This window comes from Diadema antillarum, unplaced genomic scaffold (assembly GCF_040938485.1).
Source record: "Diadema antillarum isolate AM-2024a unplaced genomic scaffold, OU_Dant_1.0 seq00000690_RagTag, whole genome shotgun sequence".
Classification (NCBI taxonomy): Eukaryota; Metazoa; Echinodermata; class Echinoidea; order Diadematoida; family Diadematidae; genus Diadema; species Diadema antillarum.
The window spans coordinates 561,396-583,459 of record NW_027271595.1 but is presented as its reverse complement, the minus strand read 5'-3'; the positions used below and the strand labels follow the sequence as shown (position 1 = coordinate 583,459).

Below are 22,064 nucleotides of genomic sequence, written 5' to 3'. Positions count from 1 at the left end.
ACTCTTATAAATGTACATTCTTCAATGTGGTGAGAAAAATAGGAGTATATTGACATCATCACTCCTGCCTGATGCTCCGTGATCATCCGCGAATAAAATCGAAAGCATTCAGCCGAAGAAGGCGAAAAGGAAGACACCGAACCCGATGGCGATGATAAGGTTGGCGATCATCACTCGCCGCCAAAATGGCGTCTCTTCCAGGGATCGCATCTTTTCCAGTGACTCCGGTGTCGGCTGGTCCTCGGGCGTGGCCGAAGAGATACCACAAATGATGTTGAAGACGCGGCGGCACATGGACGGCTTCTTGATCTCCACTACAGGGTGAAGTCGTGGTGGTGGCGAGGTTGATGACGAGGAAGAAAACGGAGAAGAAGAGGAGGGTTTTAGAGAGCCGTAGGAGAGACAGAGATAGACGGAGTGAAGGGAAATAGAATGAAAAGTAGAGGAAAACGAAACCAAGAGTGTGAACTCGATATCAATCTGTGAAGGATCTATACTCTGACTACTTATTGTGCTATTGAACCTTTCTCTCCACACGCGCCTCTAACTAATTGAGCCTTTTAAACACGATCGACACACACTCGTCAACAATATACTGCAGCCTATCAGAACAACACTTTCACGTTGAATGCCCAACAGTCATGATCAGAAACTGGAAGCGAAGCTATAAACAACGAACAAAAATAAAACTTTTTACCACTGCAGATTCAATGGGATGAAAACTGCGATATGGTCCGTATACCGGGTGTCCCAAAAAAAGCGGAACGGTGGATTTTCAGTACCTTGCGTTTTAAAAGTGATATATTTTTTGACATCATTAAAAAAAGCATCTTCCGCAGAAGACAATGATACCAAAATCATTAAATTCGGTTCAGCGCTTTTAATTCTACGCCAATTTCTGTAAATGCTGTCATTTTCAAATTTCGCCGGATTTTGGCGACTTATGAGATACTAATTTGAGCGCGACACGCGATCCATACGGTGAATATTGTCTGAGCTCGGTGATCCATGTCAACAAACAATGGGCGCGGGCCAGCAAAAAACAGTGTGTGTGTGTGTGTGTGTGTGTGTGTGTGTGTGTGTGTGTGTGTCTGTCTGTCTGTCTGTGTGTGTGTGCGCGCCCAATGCGAAAGGTGTATCTTTTGTTCACATGGATCAACGAGCTTACACAATATTCACCGTATGGTACGCTCGTCGCACCCAAATTATTATCTCATAATCCGGCGAAATTTGAAAATAACTGCATTTACAGAAATTGGCGTAGAATAAAAAGTACTGAACCAAATTTAATGATTGTGGTATCATTGTCTTCTGCGGAACATGCTCTTTCTAATGACGTCAAAAAATATGTAACTTTTAGAACGCAAGGTATTGAAAATCCACCGTTCCGCTTTTTTTTTGGGACACCCGGTATAGACAAAGTAAAAATGTGTAAATACCTTCCTCGATGTCCAGATGGTTGGCTATTTTCTCTGAGTTGACGGGGTTGTAAGTTTCAGGCATTGCTTCTCGGGGAGCTTTGCTGTGTCTCGTCCACCACGTGAGACGTACGAGCTGCGAGGACAAGAACAGAACATAATTCTGACCGTTGAAAGAGGAAGTGCTTTAAGTTTGTAAGTAAAGGCCTCACATTTAAATCGAAACTCTAATCTGCATTTGAATTTGATTGTGTACACAGAATATCATTGATTTTGAAATGTCTTCACGAGTGACTATAAGCTCTTCGCAATTCCGATCTTTTTTTTTTCTTGTGCACGTGATCTTGTGTGTGTATAATGAATGTGTGTGCGCATTTGTGTGTGTCCATTCCATTATCAACATAATTTTAGGAGCCCAGGAGACTTTACATACATTTTATTTCAGTAGACTTGACACTTTATATACATGAGAATATGATTAATCACCCACTTTTATCATCGTAAACAAATGCTGAAACTACTGAATGAATATGTAAAAAAGTAAAGGAATAAAGAATTAATTAAATGAACGAACGAATGAATAAATTAATGAATGAATGAATGAATGAGCAAACAAAAATTAATGTCTTGCCATTTATATAGTGTGTGCGATGTTTGGTTTCCTTCGCTTCCACTCAGCGAATAACATACACTAAACCATTTCCCCTTCAAGGTGCCTTTGGCCAGCCCTCATGACACCCACTCTAGATAATGTGTGTAGACTTTGAAACAAGACCCAGGCCCCCTTGTGTGGATATCGGATCGGAACGATACCAACAAACAAGCAAGAACAAGACCAATCAATCACCTTCTCGCTGGGGATGGGTTCCGTGAAGAGACTAATAATGACGATCATCAGGAGTGTCACGGCGAAGAGCACGCAGGCAAAGTGCAGGTAGTGAAAGTTTTTCACGATCTCTGGCCGGTGGTCGGGTTGTCCACAACCGGGACTCGTGTACACGAAGTCGAGCACCATGCGGAGAACGCCCACGACCACACCCGAAAGCAGGCCGTAGAAGGCACCCTGATGGAAAAGCAAGGTAAGACTAGTTTATGAAAGATGCAAACTAGTTGTAGATTCCATAAAGAACAATAACAGTACACTATCCGTTATGCACATGCACCTGCATCTCTTAATTTATTAAGAAAGTAAATGCAGATTATAGATTTATCCCATAATGTTGTCAAGATTTCAAGGTTTGCTTCTTGTGTCAACCCTGGCAACCCAATCAAACATTCCGTAATAGAAAATACAATCTACATTTACTCCTTGATTCAAGCGCGTAGTACGCCATAATTATATCATGAAGTCAAGATGGAGGACCTGCCCTTAGTTTTATATCTTATTGTGGTTTTTTTGTTTTCTGTAAGTATATGTTCATGAAAAAAGTTGCCGAAACCAATAAATGAAATCAAATGAAATGAAATGAAAGTGAATATTTTGTCACAAAATGTCATGGCACGCGCACCTCCATCGAGCGCATGTTTTATGTAACGAATAAACAAAAACGATTCCAATCAGTTTAGATTATCTATCAATATTTTCATTATTGCTTCTTAGGAAAGACACTCACGAACAATGTCGTTTAGTTTCAAAAGAAAGAACTTTGGTCAACAGTTGGCTTGGAAGATGTAAATGTTTTAGTTGTTTGGACACAAAAACATAAACAGGGTGCACAACATTTTTCTTTTAATTGCATGATGACACACAAAAAAACCAAAGGATGTATAACACTCATTGAAAATATGCTATATTGAAGTACTTCAAGTTTTTCAAGTTTAGGGGTTGCATGAAATTACTGCAAATTTTACGATCATATTTCTGTCTTTTTCTTTTGTCCACAAAGCGATGGGGGTGGATAAAAGGCTGTTTCTTTAACAATTGAGTAAAACGGAAAATCCTACGAAAGAGATGATTTGCCAATGAAATTTTGAAAACTTTGGAAGAGGCTTTCTAAATATTGCTTACCAACCAAATATCTCAAGCCCATTCACCTGAAAAGGTACCCTGTCCATCAAACAATGATTTCGTATCAAAATTATCGATAGCGACTAATAAACAATGTTTCATATCAGTAAACCTAGAAGACTATACGCGATTACATATTACTGCAAATCAAAAGAAAAAAAAACCGAAAACAGAACTACAGGAAAATGAATGAATAAAACAAGACATTAAACAATCTGAAACTACTTTTAAATCCGGTATACCTACTTTTTCGGTGATGCGCTCCCAAAACATTCCTCCCACATAGACAGCGAAAATGGGTGGAGTCAAATATGACGTCATTGACTGGATGTAGACGAAGAGCTGCCCCGTTCCTGAAGCTTGGATGAGAGGTAGCCACAGCACCGCGATGATGGCCATGACACCAGTACTGGTCCTACGGGCGAACAGGTGGTAGTCATGTTGAACGTACATCATAGGGTTAGGATCAGGGGAGTGTCCATTACAGGATAATTGCCCAGGGGGTAATTGCCCTAGACCCAAACAGAGTACCGAAGTGTCATGTCACAGGCATTTATCGCCATGGAAACTGTTCTCAAACAGCATCATCTGGCCAGAATACCGATTCTGTGAACACTATGTAATTGTTGCTAACCATGGGGCTCGCACATGGTTTCACAACCCAAGCTATATCAAAAGACATCGTCACTTCGGTACTCTAACTGTAGCAGTGAATCACGGAAATTGCACAGGCTCATAGTGGTAAATGCAACAACTACACGAGATATAGGCCTTGGTACCGTCATTGCGAAAAGTTAGCACCTGGGCCTGACTTGATTTGATTGGACTTATATGGACCGTTTGGATTATAGAATCACATTAATTATTACAGACAGCCACCAGATTTGCTGAGGAGTGAGTGGTACCTGATTATTTCTAGTGTGCATTCTGCTCTTCAAAACAAGGAGGCATCTGATCTTTCACTCTGGCGGGGTTTTGATATCTTAAAGATGTGCTAAAAAAGGTAACGAACATTCTGAAATGACTGCGAAAAAGAAATAATGATAAACATTTTTTGATATCTTGATTAAGAACAGAGGAGTTTAAATTCTATAATCATCTACAGCCATAACACAGTCTAAAGCCATAAGGTCCGGGATCTTGCAATATGGGGAGGGGGCAGATGTGTTTAATATCAACATCTGCAAAAGGGTAATGCCATCGTCTAATATTGACAAATATCTCTTTGCATAGATTTACCTATACTGCGTGGCAATAAGTGGAAACTTATTGATCATACACTTTCATTTGGTCTGAAATTCCCCATCAAAGTACGCTCCCCATGCAACCCGACCCATCTTTCTCTCTAAGACAACACAAGTGGCATCATAAAAAACTACAACAACCACACCTGCAAAAACATCATCGAACTGGCAAACATAGAGACAAATATATTATAAACAACCAAAACAGACATAATGCATACAGCGCAATTATATGATACAAACCTTCCTACAATTAGAAGCTCGCTCTCTCTGGCCAGGGGCCGAAATTTGGTCCATACGTCCATGGTGAAGAGGGTGCTTAAGCTGTTGAAAACGGATGTCAACGTGCTCATGAGCGCAGCCAGCATGGCACCGAACATTAACCCTTTTAGACCTGGAATAAAGGTTTTTTAGCAGCAGAGCATAAATTTCGTCTTTAATCAATCTGGATTGTGGCTCCGTATCTCGTTAGATTAGGTTTTATGTTTGTCTCTCTACCTTGCATCTTATAGCATTATCATACGATACTTCGAGGGGAATATAAAAAGTTTATGATCATAACAATACATGATTTATCTTTCTATTCTTATTAGAATATACAACATAACTGTTATTTTAATTTAACCCTAACTAGGCCGGGGGGGGGGGGGGGGGCCTCCGAGGCCCCCCCCCCCCCCTCGACGTTCCGCGCGATGTATTGCAATCGCAAAAAGCTATCGCCGCGACGTTTCATGACTTTTTTCTTTCGAGTCTCCCGCATCTTTTGACACCAAATTTGTGACGCAAGGGCGCGCGGTTCCGAAGTTACGCATAAATATGTACATGCATGTCAGACCAAAAATCAAGTCAGCTCAAAAACGTTAATTCGTGTACAATTTCAATGCAAACTGTGATTACTGGCAAATTTCATAAAAGCATGATTATTTTGGTGTTTTATTGATTAAAATCAATGAATAACATATTTTCTTGTTCGAAGCGATGTCGCGGACAAATTTCATCGAAAAAACAATGAAAAACATAAAGTCGAAAAAACAAAGAAATACATAAGAAATTCAAAAAAACAATAAAATACTTTAGAATTTTTTTCTGATATCACATTTTTTTATTACATTTGCTAAGGACACTAAAAAGAATATTTACACAAAAAATGTGCCTGTTTTGAGCATTATATTGTGATTTATACCAATTAGTCTGATTTTGTGCATCATATGCATAAATTAGCATAATTTAGCATAAACGATGATTTTTTGAAAAATTAACTTCATGGTATTTTAGATTACATCATAGACAATGTGTGTGCCAATTTTCGTCGCGATCGCGCGGTCGACGGCCGAGATCTGGAGGGGGGGGGGGGGGGGCCTGGGAGGCCCCCCCCCCCGGCTCTATCAACTACCTAAATAGCCCGGCCTAGTGAGGGTTAATACATCAAACCGTCGCAATTTTAATAACAGAGTCGAAATTACTCGAAGTACACCCAAAAAAAAAAAACCCACACACACAAAAAAACCCGAATATGGTGAATAGCACCCACTATGCTATTACATCTCTCATTCGCTAATATCCCTCTTTCAAATTGATGTTACCATGGCAAACTATTACCGAGATATAATCATAACTTTTGTGACTAATCTATCTCATCTATGGTGTACAGTTTCTCTTCAAAATCTGACCTAAGTGTCCAATGTCCAACGTGTTTATCTAACTATGTTGTCGCTACAATACATGATTTCGGCATTTCAGAAGTCTTTATATAGACAGTCACAAATCAAGTTTGATTCAGCATGAAAAATAAAATAACAAAATAAATCATAACACGGCAACAAAGCATAAATGAAAATGACTCAATCATGACATAACAAACAGGGCTTCCAGGGGCAAGAAAAGGTGACTCGCCTGTCTTCTATACCCCAAAGAAAACATTTGAGTATATGAATATAAGAACGACCCAAGTCCAATTTTTGGCCAAATTCAGTTTGACATGGGAAATTGTAGCTTATGCATGGACTCATCTTGTGTATAAATGATAAATCCTAATTACCCCCGGAAGTGCCTGAAATAAATGAGTTAAAATCTTATATGAATGTCAGAATGAAGGACTTGGGTCATTCTTACATTCATATTATAGCGCCCTCTCTCGTCCTTCTCTTATCTCTATAGCAGAATTTCATGTATATGAATCAAAGAACGACCCAAGTCCATATGAATCAAAGAACGACCCAAGTCCATCACACAAAATGGCGTCTCCACAATTAATGTTAATGTTAATTGTCATAATGGTATATGTTCTAATTTGTATATACAATGTTGCCTTCCCATCACAGTTAAATAGAATATTATTGGACAAACAAAAAAGATATGAAGTTTTTTTTAGTTTACTCGAAATGGTCTTCCATGGACTTGGGTCGTTCTTATATTCATATACTCATTTGTTAACAAAGGAATGCAAACATAATAGGCAACGCTATTTGAATTGGACGACCGAAGCGACATAATGAAATAATGTAGCTGAATGCGGCAGATAGAAATATTGGCCTTACCAGTTGGCATCAATTTCAGCACAAGTCGTGGGTATGCGATGTCAGAGCAGCCATTCGGGTTTCCGCACACAGCCATGCAACGCTCGGGGTCCTGACACGCTACTTCATCTGAAATTTTATGAATAAAAATAAATGAATCATATTTTATGAACAAAATAAATGAATGGATGATCCTTATCACAGGCCGCTCACGGGAGCTGTATAATTTTTTTAAGTTAACAGCTACTAAAAAAGTCGTGGTATCGGTCACTATGTAAACTGCAGCAGACGATGATGGTATCAAACCCTCACTACTTTCTCCAAATGGTTTTCCTTCATTAACAAAATTATCAAATCATTCGTAATTTATATATTTCAGCAGCAAAACTTCCCTCTCTTTACAAAATCGTCACTGCTAAATCTCCTTATAATTACATCTTTACCAGATAATCACTTCGCCATTTTCAGTATGTTCAAAACATGATAAAAATCCTCTTTTTGGTCCGTAAATTAGCACCAGTGAGCGCCCCTTCCCCCCCCCCCCCCTCAAAAAAAAATAAAAAATATATATATATATGTATATGTATATATATTATAAATGAAAGACTAAAGACTTCCACATTATCACCTCACATAATTTGCATATCATGAAATGACTGCAGCGACCACCGAACTGTCATTGTACTGTAGAGAGGCATCAATGACATCTTCATTCCATAAATTGCTGTCCTTTTCGAGTGTACAATATCATAGTATCTCTACCGTAGACAATTTATGCATGCTTTCTTCTTTCGTTCTGCTTCCTTGAGAGCCCCAACTGACGCATTCTCATGATGAAGCTGTTATGCCATCATCCTTGTCCACTGTAATTTGTTATAACCTTAGAAAACATTCTTATTCCTAATCCCAATCACTATAACGTCTGAAAATCTGTATCCAGTATAGCTAACTTATGTTCAAATGTAAAAGTCTGACAATCAATCTCCTTGCATGGTTGCTTACCGGGCCAGAGGGCGCGGCTGATCATGCCTGGGTAGATCATTAGAATCAGAGGGAGAACTTTGAGGTAGCTAGCTAGGACGGTCCCGGCTTTGGTCTGAGTGAAGTTCTTGGTCGACAGGGACCTCTGGACCAGGAACTACAGTGATCGGATAGAATAAACAGCACAAATAGACGGCAAACCATTATACAATCGTGTTGTTAGCATCGTTGTTCCGTAGTTGACTCATTCCCGTTGGTAAATGCTGCTACGTCCCCCTTTTTCATTTCAATACAGTGTACAATTAAGTGTCATGCTTATCACGCTATCTAGGGCTTCGCCTATATGAAAGTTCGACAATATGATTACCAAACATTATTTATTTATCATTGTTTATATGAAAGAGGTTGGTAGTAACATTGATCTCAGCCATAATTTCAATTATAATCACCTTCACTCTGGAAATTCAGATTCTATAATCGTCATGATCGTACTGAATTGTTGTAACTATGAGACTGTACACATCACCTTCGTATTATGTCTGTCCTTTGTCATGTTTTCAAAGTCTTGTTTGCCGGGTATAAAACAACGACAAAAACAAGGTAATAAAAGCGGCTCAATAATACGCAAGTTTACAGCATACAGTCTTCAATCTAAAGTCAGTGATTTTTTACAAGCAGGATATCTCTGCTCAGCGACGTTCCTCTTTTCTCTCAACAGGATGGTGAATCATTTAGCGAGATATCCATTTATAAGGTATTTGTTCACAAGTTCTCTTCACCAATGTATAAATTGATGTTGCCTATCTTTGCACCTTTTTCACGCCAGAGTACTTCGATCTATTTATAAAGGGCCTCTATGGGGCATACCTGGTTGGTGCAGAAATACTGAGCCGAGAGGAGGAAGATGCCGAAGACGACGCCAGGCCAGGGGTAATCCCCGGCGCCTGCGTGGCGGAAGATATGGAAGGCGTTAGTGGACGGCACCCCGCAGAGGGTCGCATTGCCAGGATTCTGATGCATCTCTTGGATGGTGGAGTTGGGGATGGCGTTAAGGTAGGCGCTTCGGAGCTCATCGAAGCCGCCGATTCTGACCATGGCTGCTCGTCAGAACGAAACACGGTAAATAAAAACAAGTAATATCATAGTGCCATTAATAAAGTGCCACTCATGCACCTACAATAACATAGTAGCAACAGTTACTGCAAGAACAGTTTTGATCATCGAGAGAATGGAAAGCCACTCCCGAGAAAGAGAGAGCTGATTAAGTTGTATCTATATGCTATCATCATCTTCAGCAGTACGAATTTCCTGCCACATTGTACACTTTCACCAAGCCTCTCACTGCCTCGCTCTCTATCAATAGTCTTTAAAGGTTCGTCGCACTTAAATGAAGGCCCTGGCATTCCTTCATTCTCATTTCTCATCTATCCCTCATTGGATGATGACAATGATGATGATGATGATGATGATGATGATGATGATGATGATGATTATCACTATCATAACTTTATCAGTCATCATCATCGTCATTATCCCCAGCACCGTCATCATCATCATCATCGTCGCCGACGTCATCATCATTGTCGCCATTATCATCATCATCATAGCAATCATAATGTATAGTCAAGCTCTATTTTGACCTGTTTAATAGTCTAAATAGTGGTGAACTCACAGATGAAGAAGAGGATGAAGCCGCCGATGATCATGATGACGGACTGGAGAGCGTCCGTGTAGATGACTGCGGTCAGTCCTCCAGCCATCGTGTAAACAGTGGTCATCACGAGGAGCAGAATGATGGAGAGGTAGAGGTTCCATCCAAGCACCTGTTGTATGATCACGATGCCAGCGTACATCTCCGACTACAGGATGAGATGAAAGGGGCAACATAGAGGGGTTACCATGGAGACGCATAGCGCGTCATGGACGAAATTCACATTAATAGATTACACATTAAGAAGATGACAGCTACTGGGAAGTTTCTGACCTTTCCTGAAAAATCTGGCTAAATCCGTTCTCATCTTTTTTTTTTTTTTTTTTTGCATTAAGTTCGTAAAAGACAAAAAAGCGAACAAATATTAAACAAACGTCGGCAAAACGCAACCCACTCGGCGAAGGTAAAAATCAATCACGTTCAGTTTGGTTTATCGATTTGTTCACTGGTTCCCCTTTTTGCCAAAGTTGGGCAAACGGAATGATGGTAAGACTGAACTCACGGCGAGGGTGGTGATGATGATGAAGACGATGGAGACCACGGAGAGAGAGACACGAAGGCGAGATCCACCAAACCGATGCTGGAGGTACTCGGGGACCGTACTAACCTGCCACGGCCAGGAGGACATCACAGGTTTGTATGAATAGCATTTGGTTATATAAATCTATACACCTTACATTATGCATACATGAGCATTTACGAAGAAAAAAATTCTTATAGCACAGATAGATAGATAGATAGATAGATAGATAGATAGATATGAATACAGATAAATATACAGATATATTCTGTCTTTGGTATCTTTATCTAATCTCTACTTGTCTTTGTCGAATAGTTTTAATAACCATCTTGAGGTGTTCTTTTTTTCTTCTTTATACTCCTTCGAGGGACTTTATTTCATTTCATATATCTAAAAAGTTCACAAATTCTTATGATTCATCTTCTGCTCTAATTCATAAAGTTGTCTTTTCTTGAAATCAAATAACATTTTTTAACAAAAAAAAATCAAATTTATAGTGAGCTCTTTTCTAAATTCTTTCAATAATGCGTATATACATTTGTTACTTTTGTTGTATAATTGCTCTGTATATACAAACGAAAAATCGTACATTGGGCAAAAACTAACATTAAATTCAACAACACCAAAGATTTATCTCTTACATTAAATCCTGTTAATATAATTCGCCCATCCACCGTAATATCAATATGAAAATAATTGCATATAAACTTTGTTATTCTTTTCCAATATAACTTCGTATCTGTGTAATATAAACATGCCAAATTGATTCAGCTTCGCTGCATTTCTTACAAATCATGTCTGACGTAATTTCCCATTGCACTAAATTTTCTTTAAAAGGTAAAATTCTATGTAATAACTTAAAACTATAATGCTTTACTTTTTAATTAAATAATTTTCCAGACCTGAAATCAAACAACACCTTCCAATCGATAGATATGAGTACAGATAAATATACATATATATTCTGTCTTTGGTATCTTTATCTAATCTCTTCTTCTCTTTGTCGAATAGTTTTATAATAACCATATTGAGGTTGGCAACCTGCCATTTCTCCTTCGACGTAAGAGCAAAATTATATCATTATGTCAATTAACGAAATAGCAATGTCGTAGGTACATAATAAGCAATGTGGTAATCGGCTATAACCAAGACAAAACATTTATTAGACCGATTACATTTATAATCAGAGTCATTTCAAACATAATCACCTTTATATAATGTGGTATCTTTATTTCTAATTGCTACTGGACCGAAACTTACCCCGGAAGTAATGTATATCGGCATGAAGATGAATCCCAGCAACAATAAGCAGAAAAGTCCCTGCAACAGAAAGGTATCACAGGACGAATAAATTCATCTGTAACTTTGTGTTCACATTGATGAATAAATTCATCATTAAATTGTGTTCACATCCATTCATACTCTTCCTAAGAATCCTAAACGAAATGTATGCATTTGGTGTAGAAACATTAGATTCGTCACGGCTATTGCGTGCAAAATCAGTGTGAACTTGGTTGAGAAACGTTGACGTATACTCCACTATATCTGTTTGAAGAAATGTCTTTCTCAGCCAGCGTCAATGTGAAACGCTATACGAAAGTGACTTACGTGAAACTCGTAGGAGATCACGGCGATTCCATTGTTTGAAGCCGTTCCACTGAGCCCGATGAAATGAATGCTTCCAATGTTGCTGACGTACAACGAAAGACCGACCTAAGAAATATTGGCAAGATCATAGGAAATTTGATAAAGTGTATCTTATCAAAATAATTCAAGGAACATTCTTTCGTCTTATCATGCCCTCTAACACATTGTATAAACCGTTCACACTTTACGTGTTATTGTACTCAACCTGATACTCACCATTACACATAAAACTGTCAAACAGCCGTGAGTTAAGCTTCTAGACGCTCATGTGGGAGCATAATCAAAATTATTGAGAAGAATTCTGACAAAAAGAAAAATCGTGAGGCCTTTTAGGACAAACTGACCACACAAAAACTTGTGAATTAAATAGGACAGAATGAAACGCGGATTTTAAACCTTGTTCTGTTACAGGCTCTTCCTTCTCTTTGTTTTCTTTCTTTCTTATTGAGCAGCAGCGAAGAATTTGCTAATGTTGATTAGCTTAACTATAGGCTGATTTGAAACATCTGAACTAGATCCATTGTTTACTTTTGCACAATGTTGAAAAAAAAAGATAGAAAGCTCAGAAGTTGCTACAGTAAAGCTATATCGTAGTACACTGTACACTTTTCGAAAGACTGGCTACTGACTTTTACTTACGAAAGCTTTGTTTTGAGTATAGAGAGGAACGAAAGAGATAGATGGATGAATAGACAGATAGACGTATACAGCTAGATAGAAATATAGATGAATAGATGGCTGGATAGATAGATGAATGAAATGATACTATAAAATATAAGTAGATTGGTGATTAGATTAGAAAGAGAGGTGAACAAGATATTAATCTTTCATTGATAAATACATGATATAGATAAGGATATAGGATAGATAGATAGATAGATAGATAGATAGAAAGATAGAGACAGAGGAGGGGAGAGAAAGGGGAAGAAAAGATAGGATATAAGGAGAGAGAGGGAGGGAGAGAAAGAGAGAAAGGGGGTGGGAGGGAAGGGGGAGAGAGGGAGAGAGAAGAGAAGAGGGAATAGGCTTTGGAGAAGTCACAGACAAACGCCTAGCAGTGTCCGGTATATGACCACTATACGGGATTTGTCACGCACATCTGGGAGCAATTTTAAATTCCAATTTGGAAGTCGTCGCCTGGGCGGTATAAAGGCGCTCGCCTACGTCACCGACGTCGTTCCCAACCCAAACAAGCCCTGCAAGCCCCGATGACGCAGATGACGGGTGGCGAAATAATCCTCTTGCTCCGAAGCATACATGGTTGCCATCTATAGCATGTGGCGTACTGGAGAAACGGGGCTGAGATATTCTCGTAGCACGTTGACACCATATCGATTAGGTTTAGCGACTTAAGTGCTTGTCATCGAGACTTTTCTCTCGTGTTAATCATCTTTTCTTCGGTGCTTTGCGCAGCGATGCTTCGCTGAAGCACAGGCATTTCAGTATATAAATAGGCCTTTTATGCCCTCTGCCCTCAAAAAAGAAAACACACACAAACAGTGCATTCAGTGTTTAATGCAAAACTTTCTCGATTAGGTACAAAATTCTATAGGTCTATATGTTTATCATATCAATTAATCTAGCTATTAACATATTCCTGCCCGTCTATGCAAACATGCTATCAATAATATAATAATACATTATACACGCACACGATACTATCTACATACACGTATATATGTGGATCGTCTACTAAACGTATACCACTGAAAGAAACTAAGCCTTGATAAATAGTATCACATCTTAATCAGATTTCGACAGTCGCGTCGAAACCCTCGCACTCTTGATTGTGTGACGTCGCTGGAAAAAATTGTCGATTAGATCTTTCCCTATCCTATCCCCCTGTCTCATTTGCTTCAACTTACTAGCCTTATGATTCGAAACCACATAGCTGTTTCATAACAAGCTCTGGTTAAAACCACACAGTCTCCCCCATCCCTCTGTTGGATGTTCCTTGACTTTTGATTTCGATGAAACTTCCGTAAAAACGGGGTAAAGTAAAAAGCCACTTCATGGTTGTAAATATGATCGTGACTCCACACTTTTCCTTTCTCATTTTCGAATTTGGTAAAACTTTTACCTCTTCTGTCTGTTTGATCGTACTTACTCCTCGACACTCAAATTAACTTCAAATACTGTACATCTAATTTTCGAATTTGGTAAAACGTCTCGTGTTTAGTTCGTTTGATTTCACTCTATGTCAACCAGAACAAGGATCGGAGTTTCGCTTTGGCTTCAAATATTATCCAAACTTCCAACTGAAATTCTATTGCAGTTTTTCCTGCCTTGATTTATCATGAAGCCTTTCTCAACACCACGACCTCATCTGTTCATTATTTCATCACAGACTTCAATTCCCTTTTTCCTGGTAAGCATGATGTACAGTAGTTTCAACCAATATACTGATGATTACAGTACCGTGAAAATTTTGCCACTAGTACACATTATTCTCCATCTTTAAAAAAAAAATCCCAATATTGTCTACTCTTCTATAGCAGTGTTCACCTCAGGAATGCTGTATGACCCTTCGACCTTTACACGGATGAACTACAATGTATTATCTTCCTGGAGGTACAATGGTATACATGTAATTTTCACGCTATCACGTGGGATAGTTCAGCCAATCGCTGATTCACGTTCAAACAAAAGCATGCAGCAATCATTATACTCACCAACCACCAACTCATGCTTTTTCCAGCCAGGAAATAGCCAGTGGTCGTGCTCCGATTAGATTTCCATGCCGACTTCGAGGAGATTTGGAGGACGGTATAAGGAAGATAAAACAGATATGGATTAATCAGTAGAGTATAATGCACAGATATTACGTCTATACGCTGAAAGTAAAGAAAAAAAAACGAACACAAAACAACACTGGTGCACTTTAATCAAAGACCATACACTGCTAAAAGTCCGGTGTTAAATAGTGAACACCGAGCTGGTGTTAAATTTTCGGTGCTCATTTATGGTGTTAGATTAACACCTACGGGTGTCATTTCCAAATTCTAAACTGTTTTTGAAGAGTTTCTTAGTAACTGCACTTCTTGTTGATTTTTAATTTAAACAAGACGATCAAGAATTTTACATTAGAATACTAGATTTTTGAAAAAATGTGAAAATAAATTTACACCAAAGTAACACCAGCTGGTGTGGTCCCTTATTGAAGCTGGACGGGTGTTAAACCATTGATATTAACACCAGCAAATATCAAATCAACACCGTGTGGTGTCATTTTTGAATTAACACCAGTACAGTGTCAAAATAACACCAGGTACAGTGTCAAATTAACACCACGAAGTGTCAGGTGAACACTTTTCAACACCATCACAGTGCATTTTTAACACCTGTGGGTGTGGTCCTTTATTGAAGTTTGATCGGTGTTAGATTTAACACCCGTGGTGTTAAATCTAACACCGATGTTTTTACAGGGTAAGAGCCGCGAACGTTCTAATACTGCGTGCTCTTAAAGGCTTCTGCTGTTAGTTTTGTGTGTGTGTGTGTGTGTGCGTGTGTGTGTGTGTCTACTTATTTCTCTTCCTTACTTGTATCTGTCTGTCCTCATATCTTTTTGTTGTTATAGTGTTGTCTTTGCGAGTCTTTATACATGGGTTGAAAACCTATGGTTATCATTGCTGGGACAAATTTCTGCCACACAACCGTTATGTTTCGATTATCTTTCACGGTAAATTATTTGGTAAAAGCGATCAGTACCTGGAGGTTTCAATATATATATATATATATGCAGATAACTATACACAACCCTGTCGCTGATGTACACAAGTTAGTGTCGCACGGCGTCTGGTTGCGCAAGAGTGTAGATAGCTTCAAAATGCCAGCTAGAGCAAATCTGTGCTTTGGGCACCATAATGTATTCGGGGAATTCTCCCTCACCACTAATACTTATGACTTCTCGCTATAAGACTCTTTGTAGCTCTATCGTGAGACCATGCCCCCGACACATACACCGATTCGTCGCTCAAGTTCTCCACGTCCGCAGCAGAAAACAAAAATGCAGGGTTTTTTTTTTTACAATACCACTAAAGGTCTCAATACCCAACACACATGCATGTAAACACCATGGTCTTCCAGGCGACAGGCTTTTGTCTGAATTATTGAAAAGATTCTTTCACAGATTCTTTCTCTCTCTCCCTCTCCCTCCGTCTTTCTTCCTCTCTCTCTCTCTCTCTCTTTCCTCTCTTTCTCTACTTCTCCCCCTTTTTTATTTCTCTTGTCTGTCTGATTGTTTATGCAGTTATACATTCATACATTGTGATGTGTCAGTATTAGGGTATAGATTGGCGCTCAATCCTCACCGTAGGCTTACTGCATAGGAACCATATTCAGCAAGATGGTATCACCACCTTGGTATACGTGTTGTAACATGGTCCATGGTATATACGTATATAATATATATATATATATATATATATATATATATATATATATATATATATATATACCAGGGCTCGATATCTATAGTTAGCGGTGACCCGGTGGTTTGGGGCCACTGAAAATTGGTCATTATTCAAAATGGATTGTTGCTTTTGCTTTCATTTCGGGCCACCCCAAATTTCTTTTGGGGGCGCTACCAAAATTTCAGACAAAAATGAAAATTTTAGTGGCCGCACTGGTCACCATACAGAAAAGTTAGTGTCAAGCCCCACCAAGTTACGTGCTTATATGAAGTGCCTAATATCCACAATGATAATGTACCCCCCAAACGCCTAATCGGATGTAATATAATCCATCTCTTTTTTAAGAATCCACACAATCAAGTTTGTTCTTATAGAGGGCTTAAAAGGAGGATTGCAACGTTTTGCGAGATAATCAGAAACCGCTTATATGAAATATTAAATAGCATGTATACAACTATAAGAAGAATCAAAAGTTTATTCGATGAAATTGGTTTTGAAATGACTGAGATATCCAAAAACAAAGTGGTCCTAAAAAGAGGTGGGTCCCACCTTTTATTACAGGACCACTTCGTTTTATTTTGTGCTTTTTTATATCTCAGCTATTCTACAACCGATTTTCATCAAATAAACCTTTAGTTCCTCTAAGAGTTGTGTGCTCTTTAATATTTTGATATAAGTGGTTTCTAATTATCAATCTTGCAAAAAGTTAGAACCTGAATCCCCATCTCAACCAAAACTATACCATCCCTTTGGCAATTTTGACAGTCAAGTTCGCTATCGATGAACGGCTCGAAAGGATGGATTTCCCGCTTTTTCCCTCTTCTCCCTTCAAAACATCGCCTGTTTGTGATTATACGTCACCTATCGGTATTCATATTGTGAAGTTTCCACTGCCGCGCAAATACCTTTACACGGTAAATAGTGATGTTGCACCTTTAGCTATCATTCTGCTCTGTTGTGGGTGACGCCAGTGGCATGGTAAAATCAACGTTTGCATCAAACACTGATGGCTAAGTCATCTCTGTCGGTTAAAGAGAAGGCTCACAGCTGCATGTTGAATAATTGAAAAATTGATTAAATTAGGCACGCTTGCGATTGCCTCTTGAACAGCCGGCGAACGAAGCTGTGACGTTATTGCATGTCATTATGCCCAACTCCACGCAGGATGTTGTATATACAATCAGCCCACATATTGTTTTTACGTCTATTCATTTCTCCCAAGGCAAACGCACGACGTTTCCGCTCGTGTATCACTCCTCTAACGTCAAAATGAAGCAGATCTGTAGTGTTCTATTAGCCAGTTCCGGAAAATGGGGACGCCAAGTTCAGCCTGGTCAAAGAAAAGAAGAGGAATTCTCCGTCAGAGCGGCTGGGTAAACAGGGCTGCACTCTCTTCGATCGCCGAGTCGTCGTACAGTCATGTCACGAACTACCGCGCGACTTACGGCAGGTTGATCAAATTCTTTCAGTGACGTCAACATAACATTATCTGATGTATGGATTCGATCTAAATCTAAAAGGTGCACGAGATATGCATCCATGCAATGTCTGCAGTGTTTGTAAATTCACATCTTCCTCCGACGTTCATTTCACCTTTCAAACTGGAAAGTTCGATGGAAAGCTTCCCCAAGAACACCGCGGGGATTCAGCGAATGTAGAAAGATCAGTTTAACACATAGACATTACATTAGGCCCTATATCTCATCAGTGAAGGTGTAGGAAAAATGGGCAGTCCGTTGAACAGTTTATGATTTTAATAGCTTAGGTTTAATGCATGTGCCACCATAGATGGGAATGTTGCAATGTTTCTGTGTCACGGTAGTGTACTACCCTACGTTACTAAATTTTGTAATAATATCTTCACAAAAATAATACTTTAAGTGAAAAAAAAAAACAAATTCCTTCGAATTATTATTGAGATAATTATGTTAAGGCATACATTGCTCTACATTTCTTCTCAAGGAGCCAAATTAGTGCCCGCTCGATGTCTCAGAAAATGAAATAAGCCTATAATTTAATGGGGAAGAAAGGAGTTTATTGCTCAACTTATTATCAACCAGTACATTACCAGTAATCTCACTATACAGTCATAGTTGGTATGAATTCTCACATGAATGCTCAAAATTGAATGTCATTTATCATAATAATAAACATACACGTTATTTTTCAGTCAGCATCACCCTATACACAATCATAATAATAATACAGTATCACCATGTATGCAACTTCCTGAACTGATTTACGGCATGTTCTTTGCTAAAGAGCAATTCAATGATGCCACTTATACTTCCTTTCTCTACTCGAATCGAGTAGAGTAAAACACTCACTGTAGAGGGAAAACATTAAATACAAGAAATCGTCTCAAACCAATCAAACACAACTGGAGTTTTGGAGATTTTTGGTCTTTTTGCCAATCTCGAAGTCCAATTTGCATACTGTTTTATAGGTCAGTGTACTTCCCCATCAAAGCACAGTGGTATTAGAAAGGTAAATTGAAGGTTTACGGCCTCACGCTTTTATGTACACACGACACTGGCTGATCCGGCTTTTTTGGTTGGCGACACGGGGCAACGCCCACGGCGAGCCTTCGGACTACACACATCCATACCGCTTGACGAGTGGACTATAATACGCAAGGTATTGTGATGATAGTCCTTTCACTTTTGTATAAAGGAGGGGGAAAGCATACAGTGACCTGCGGAACCAACAAACTGGGATTAGCTCAGTACTCGACAGCTAAGAATTGCCACTCAACAGCAGGATTTTGTATAGGGCGTGTCTCACGTCGCACAGACGATAAAGTTAGCCGTATGGTATGTCTTCCTTTTTCTTCATTTCTTTCTTTTCTTTTTGTGGTAGAGCAGTTAGGGAAACACTAGTCGTTGCCAAGCGAAGATGCAGTTGCAGTAACAATGGAAAAGCTTACGGCACATATTACTTGAATCATGCCCAAATGTCTTTAACGAACGCATATTCTCCTAGCTCTTCTTCCTCGTTTTGTATCATTTCTTGATAATGATGATGGTGATGAAGATGATGATAATGATAATGATGTGGATGATGATGATTGCTATCGTTTACAGTATCATCGTTATCATTTTTGTTATAATCGTTATCATCATTACAGTTATTATCATCAATATCATCATCATTGTCATCGTCATCATCGGTAGTAATAGTAAACAGTAGCAGTTTTTGGGATTATCAACATGATCACCATTTTGATTGCTGTTACAAATCAATCTAAGCAATCCCGTCTAATAAGTCCGCGACCGTTTACTCCAATCAAAACATAGACTCCATCACGTGCGAATACAGGCGATACAGTGGTGCGCTCTAACAGAAAGAGGAGAGAAATGGTGTGCGTACTAGTATGTGCATGTGTGCATGCAGGTGTGCATGTATGTTTGTTTGTATGTATGTATGTATGTAATCATTGCATGTTGGCCATGATAACGACAGAATGTATACACAGAAGAATAAGGAGATTAATTCGCTCTCCACGTCCCACCTGTTCCGCTCGAAGCTGTTGTCGATAATTGTGAAAAATAGTAAAAGTGAATGTCCTGTATTTCTTTTCCATATACAAATCGCTTCAGCATCAGCGCGCATCCCAATCGGATACCATGACAACACTTGCCGGTTCTCATCAATTTTCATCACCTGTGTGACGCAATTGAGCGCGTTCAATTACCATAATATTACCAATTGACCCTGCCGCGATCTCCTCCGTACGTTCTCGTACGGTAGAGCGGACAGCAAAAACAAATACTGTTTCTACAAGCGCAGTCACCTTTCTCATCTTCCTTGTCTTTCAGGCTATAGGCACTTCATTCAGCAGCGGGTATACGTGGAGAAAATTCCTCTTAAAAATGCGGCAATTCCTGCGGCACGGCGACTCCTCAATAAGATGTAGAGTCATATGTATGATTGTTATATGCATCAATATGCAGGCGATCAAAACAATGCGTCCTGCGTAAGCCAAGGTGCAATAACAGTTATCAAGAGTGTGATGTCACTAAAACACTGAAATAAACTTTGGCGGCTCAACCAGGATGAAAAAAAAAATCCATCCACAGTCTTTAATTTGTGTGTAGTTCTCAGACGTTCTTCTTTGTTTGGGGTTTGTTGTTTTGTTGTTGTTTTCTTTTATTCTCTTGATAATTGGAGCGAGAATACTTCGCCATATTATGTCACGTTACAATCAACGGAGAGAATGCAACAATGATATTTTACAACATGTGTCGCCATTAGCATGATTTGTAGGGTCTACATGAATCGAGCTATAATACTGGCATGACGGTGTCATCATCTTCGTCATCACCATCATTCATTAATAATGATGAGGATGATATTGATAATAGTGATATTGATGAAATTAGTCATAGTTATTATCATGACTACGCTAATAACAATATATGTCAATAACAACAATGGGAATCTGGGAATTACACCAGTCGCAAACCCACCTCCCTGCCCTGTTTAAGGTTTGCACGCTGGAAGAGGATTCTGCCACAATCATCAATCAGTCTACCACGTGGATCAAGAGGAACATCATGCCAAAGAGGATCATCTTTATTGTCTGTATGTCACGGATACACTCACAGGCAACTACCTATCCAAGGTTCGAACCCTGGATCTCGTGTGGTCTCTGTTCATGCATGGATCACATAAAGCTGCCGCATTCGCAGAACGTCATGCAATATTAGTTTTTTGATTCAATCAGGCATGCCAATTTGCCACGTGAAGGCAAATTTAGGGCTACTGTAAGGCCTACCATGTGTATGTTCCCTCTCCTATACCTCTCTAAGTTATACCAGGGAGGTATACCGACAAATAAGTACTAGGCCCTATATGCACTGTATATTCTATAACCAGCAGATTCTAATCCCGAATCAATGTGAAATTTTGCCTGCATGATAATATAATCATATAGTCTTCTGTCCGTCTCGTGTCTGTTACAAACACGAACGGGGAGCCAAGGCGTCGCCGGCGCGGCGAAACCGTCCAGTCACTTGCCCTCCTGCTTCGCTATCAGTCTCGAACAAAATATGGGGTGTGGAAAATACACCTAAGCCAATATGCTTTTGCCTAATTAACGAATATATTCACTCTGTGTGGTACTCACCCAAATTCCCAGAGCAAGAACTACGAGGAAGTGAATAACGATCACCGCTATATCGGCAGCCTTCAACCGCGGATCCTCCATGCTTTTCTATGACAATGTCGCACACCGGTACAGAAAGTAGAGATTCAAAGCGTCGATTGTGTGCGCCTTTTGGCATGAACACAATGAGAGAAAAATACTATTTCTGCCACCGTGTGGTAGATTATATTGCCTCCCTGGTGCCTGCTAAGCTGAGCTGATCAATGAATGAAACCGTGTTTTACGCACAATAGGCTGAACCGACTCGCACAAGTGAGAGCAGAGGTTGAATCGTTTGTGTTGGTGACTGAGGATCCACGTCTATTATGCTCAAAGACATCGGTGCCGCAAACGATGTATATGAAAAATAATTGCAGAAAATATGCTTATATGACGACGTCAGAGCGGGCAATTGATAAACGAGAACACGTGTAAACTATGAAAGAACAGAGCAACGTCTG

General features: G+C 39.3%; 1 protein-coding gene across 1 annotated transcript; it reads right to left on the bottom strand.

The window, feature by feature from the left end:
* Positions 1-108: 108 nt before the first annotated feature.
* On the bottom strand, positions 109-21,666 carry LOC139737372 (sodium/glucose cotransporter 4-like). Its single transcript, XM_071648048.1, has 14 exons — positions 21,586-21,666; positions 14,718-14,789; positions 12,007-12,111; positions 11,659-11,718; positions 10,381-10,485; positions 9,840-10,026; positions 9,035-9,264; positions 8,189-8,324; positions 7,208-7,315; positions 4,914-5,064; positions 3,673-3,841; positions 2,266-2,481; positions 1,440-1,554; positions 109-314 (listed from the first exon to the last, which is right to left on the bottom strand). The coding sequence occupies exons 1-14, from the start codon at positions 21,664-21,666 to the stop codon at positions 109-111; spliced, it is 1,941 nt and encodes a 646-aa protein (XP_071504149.1).
* Positions 21,667-22,064: the final 398 nt, after the last annotated feature.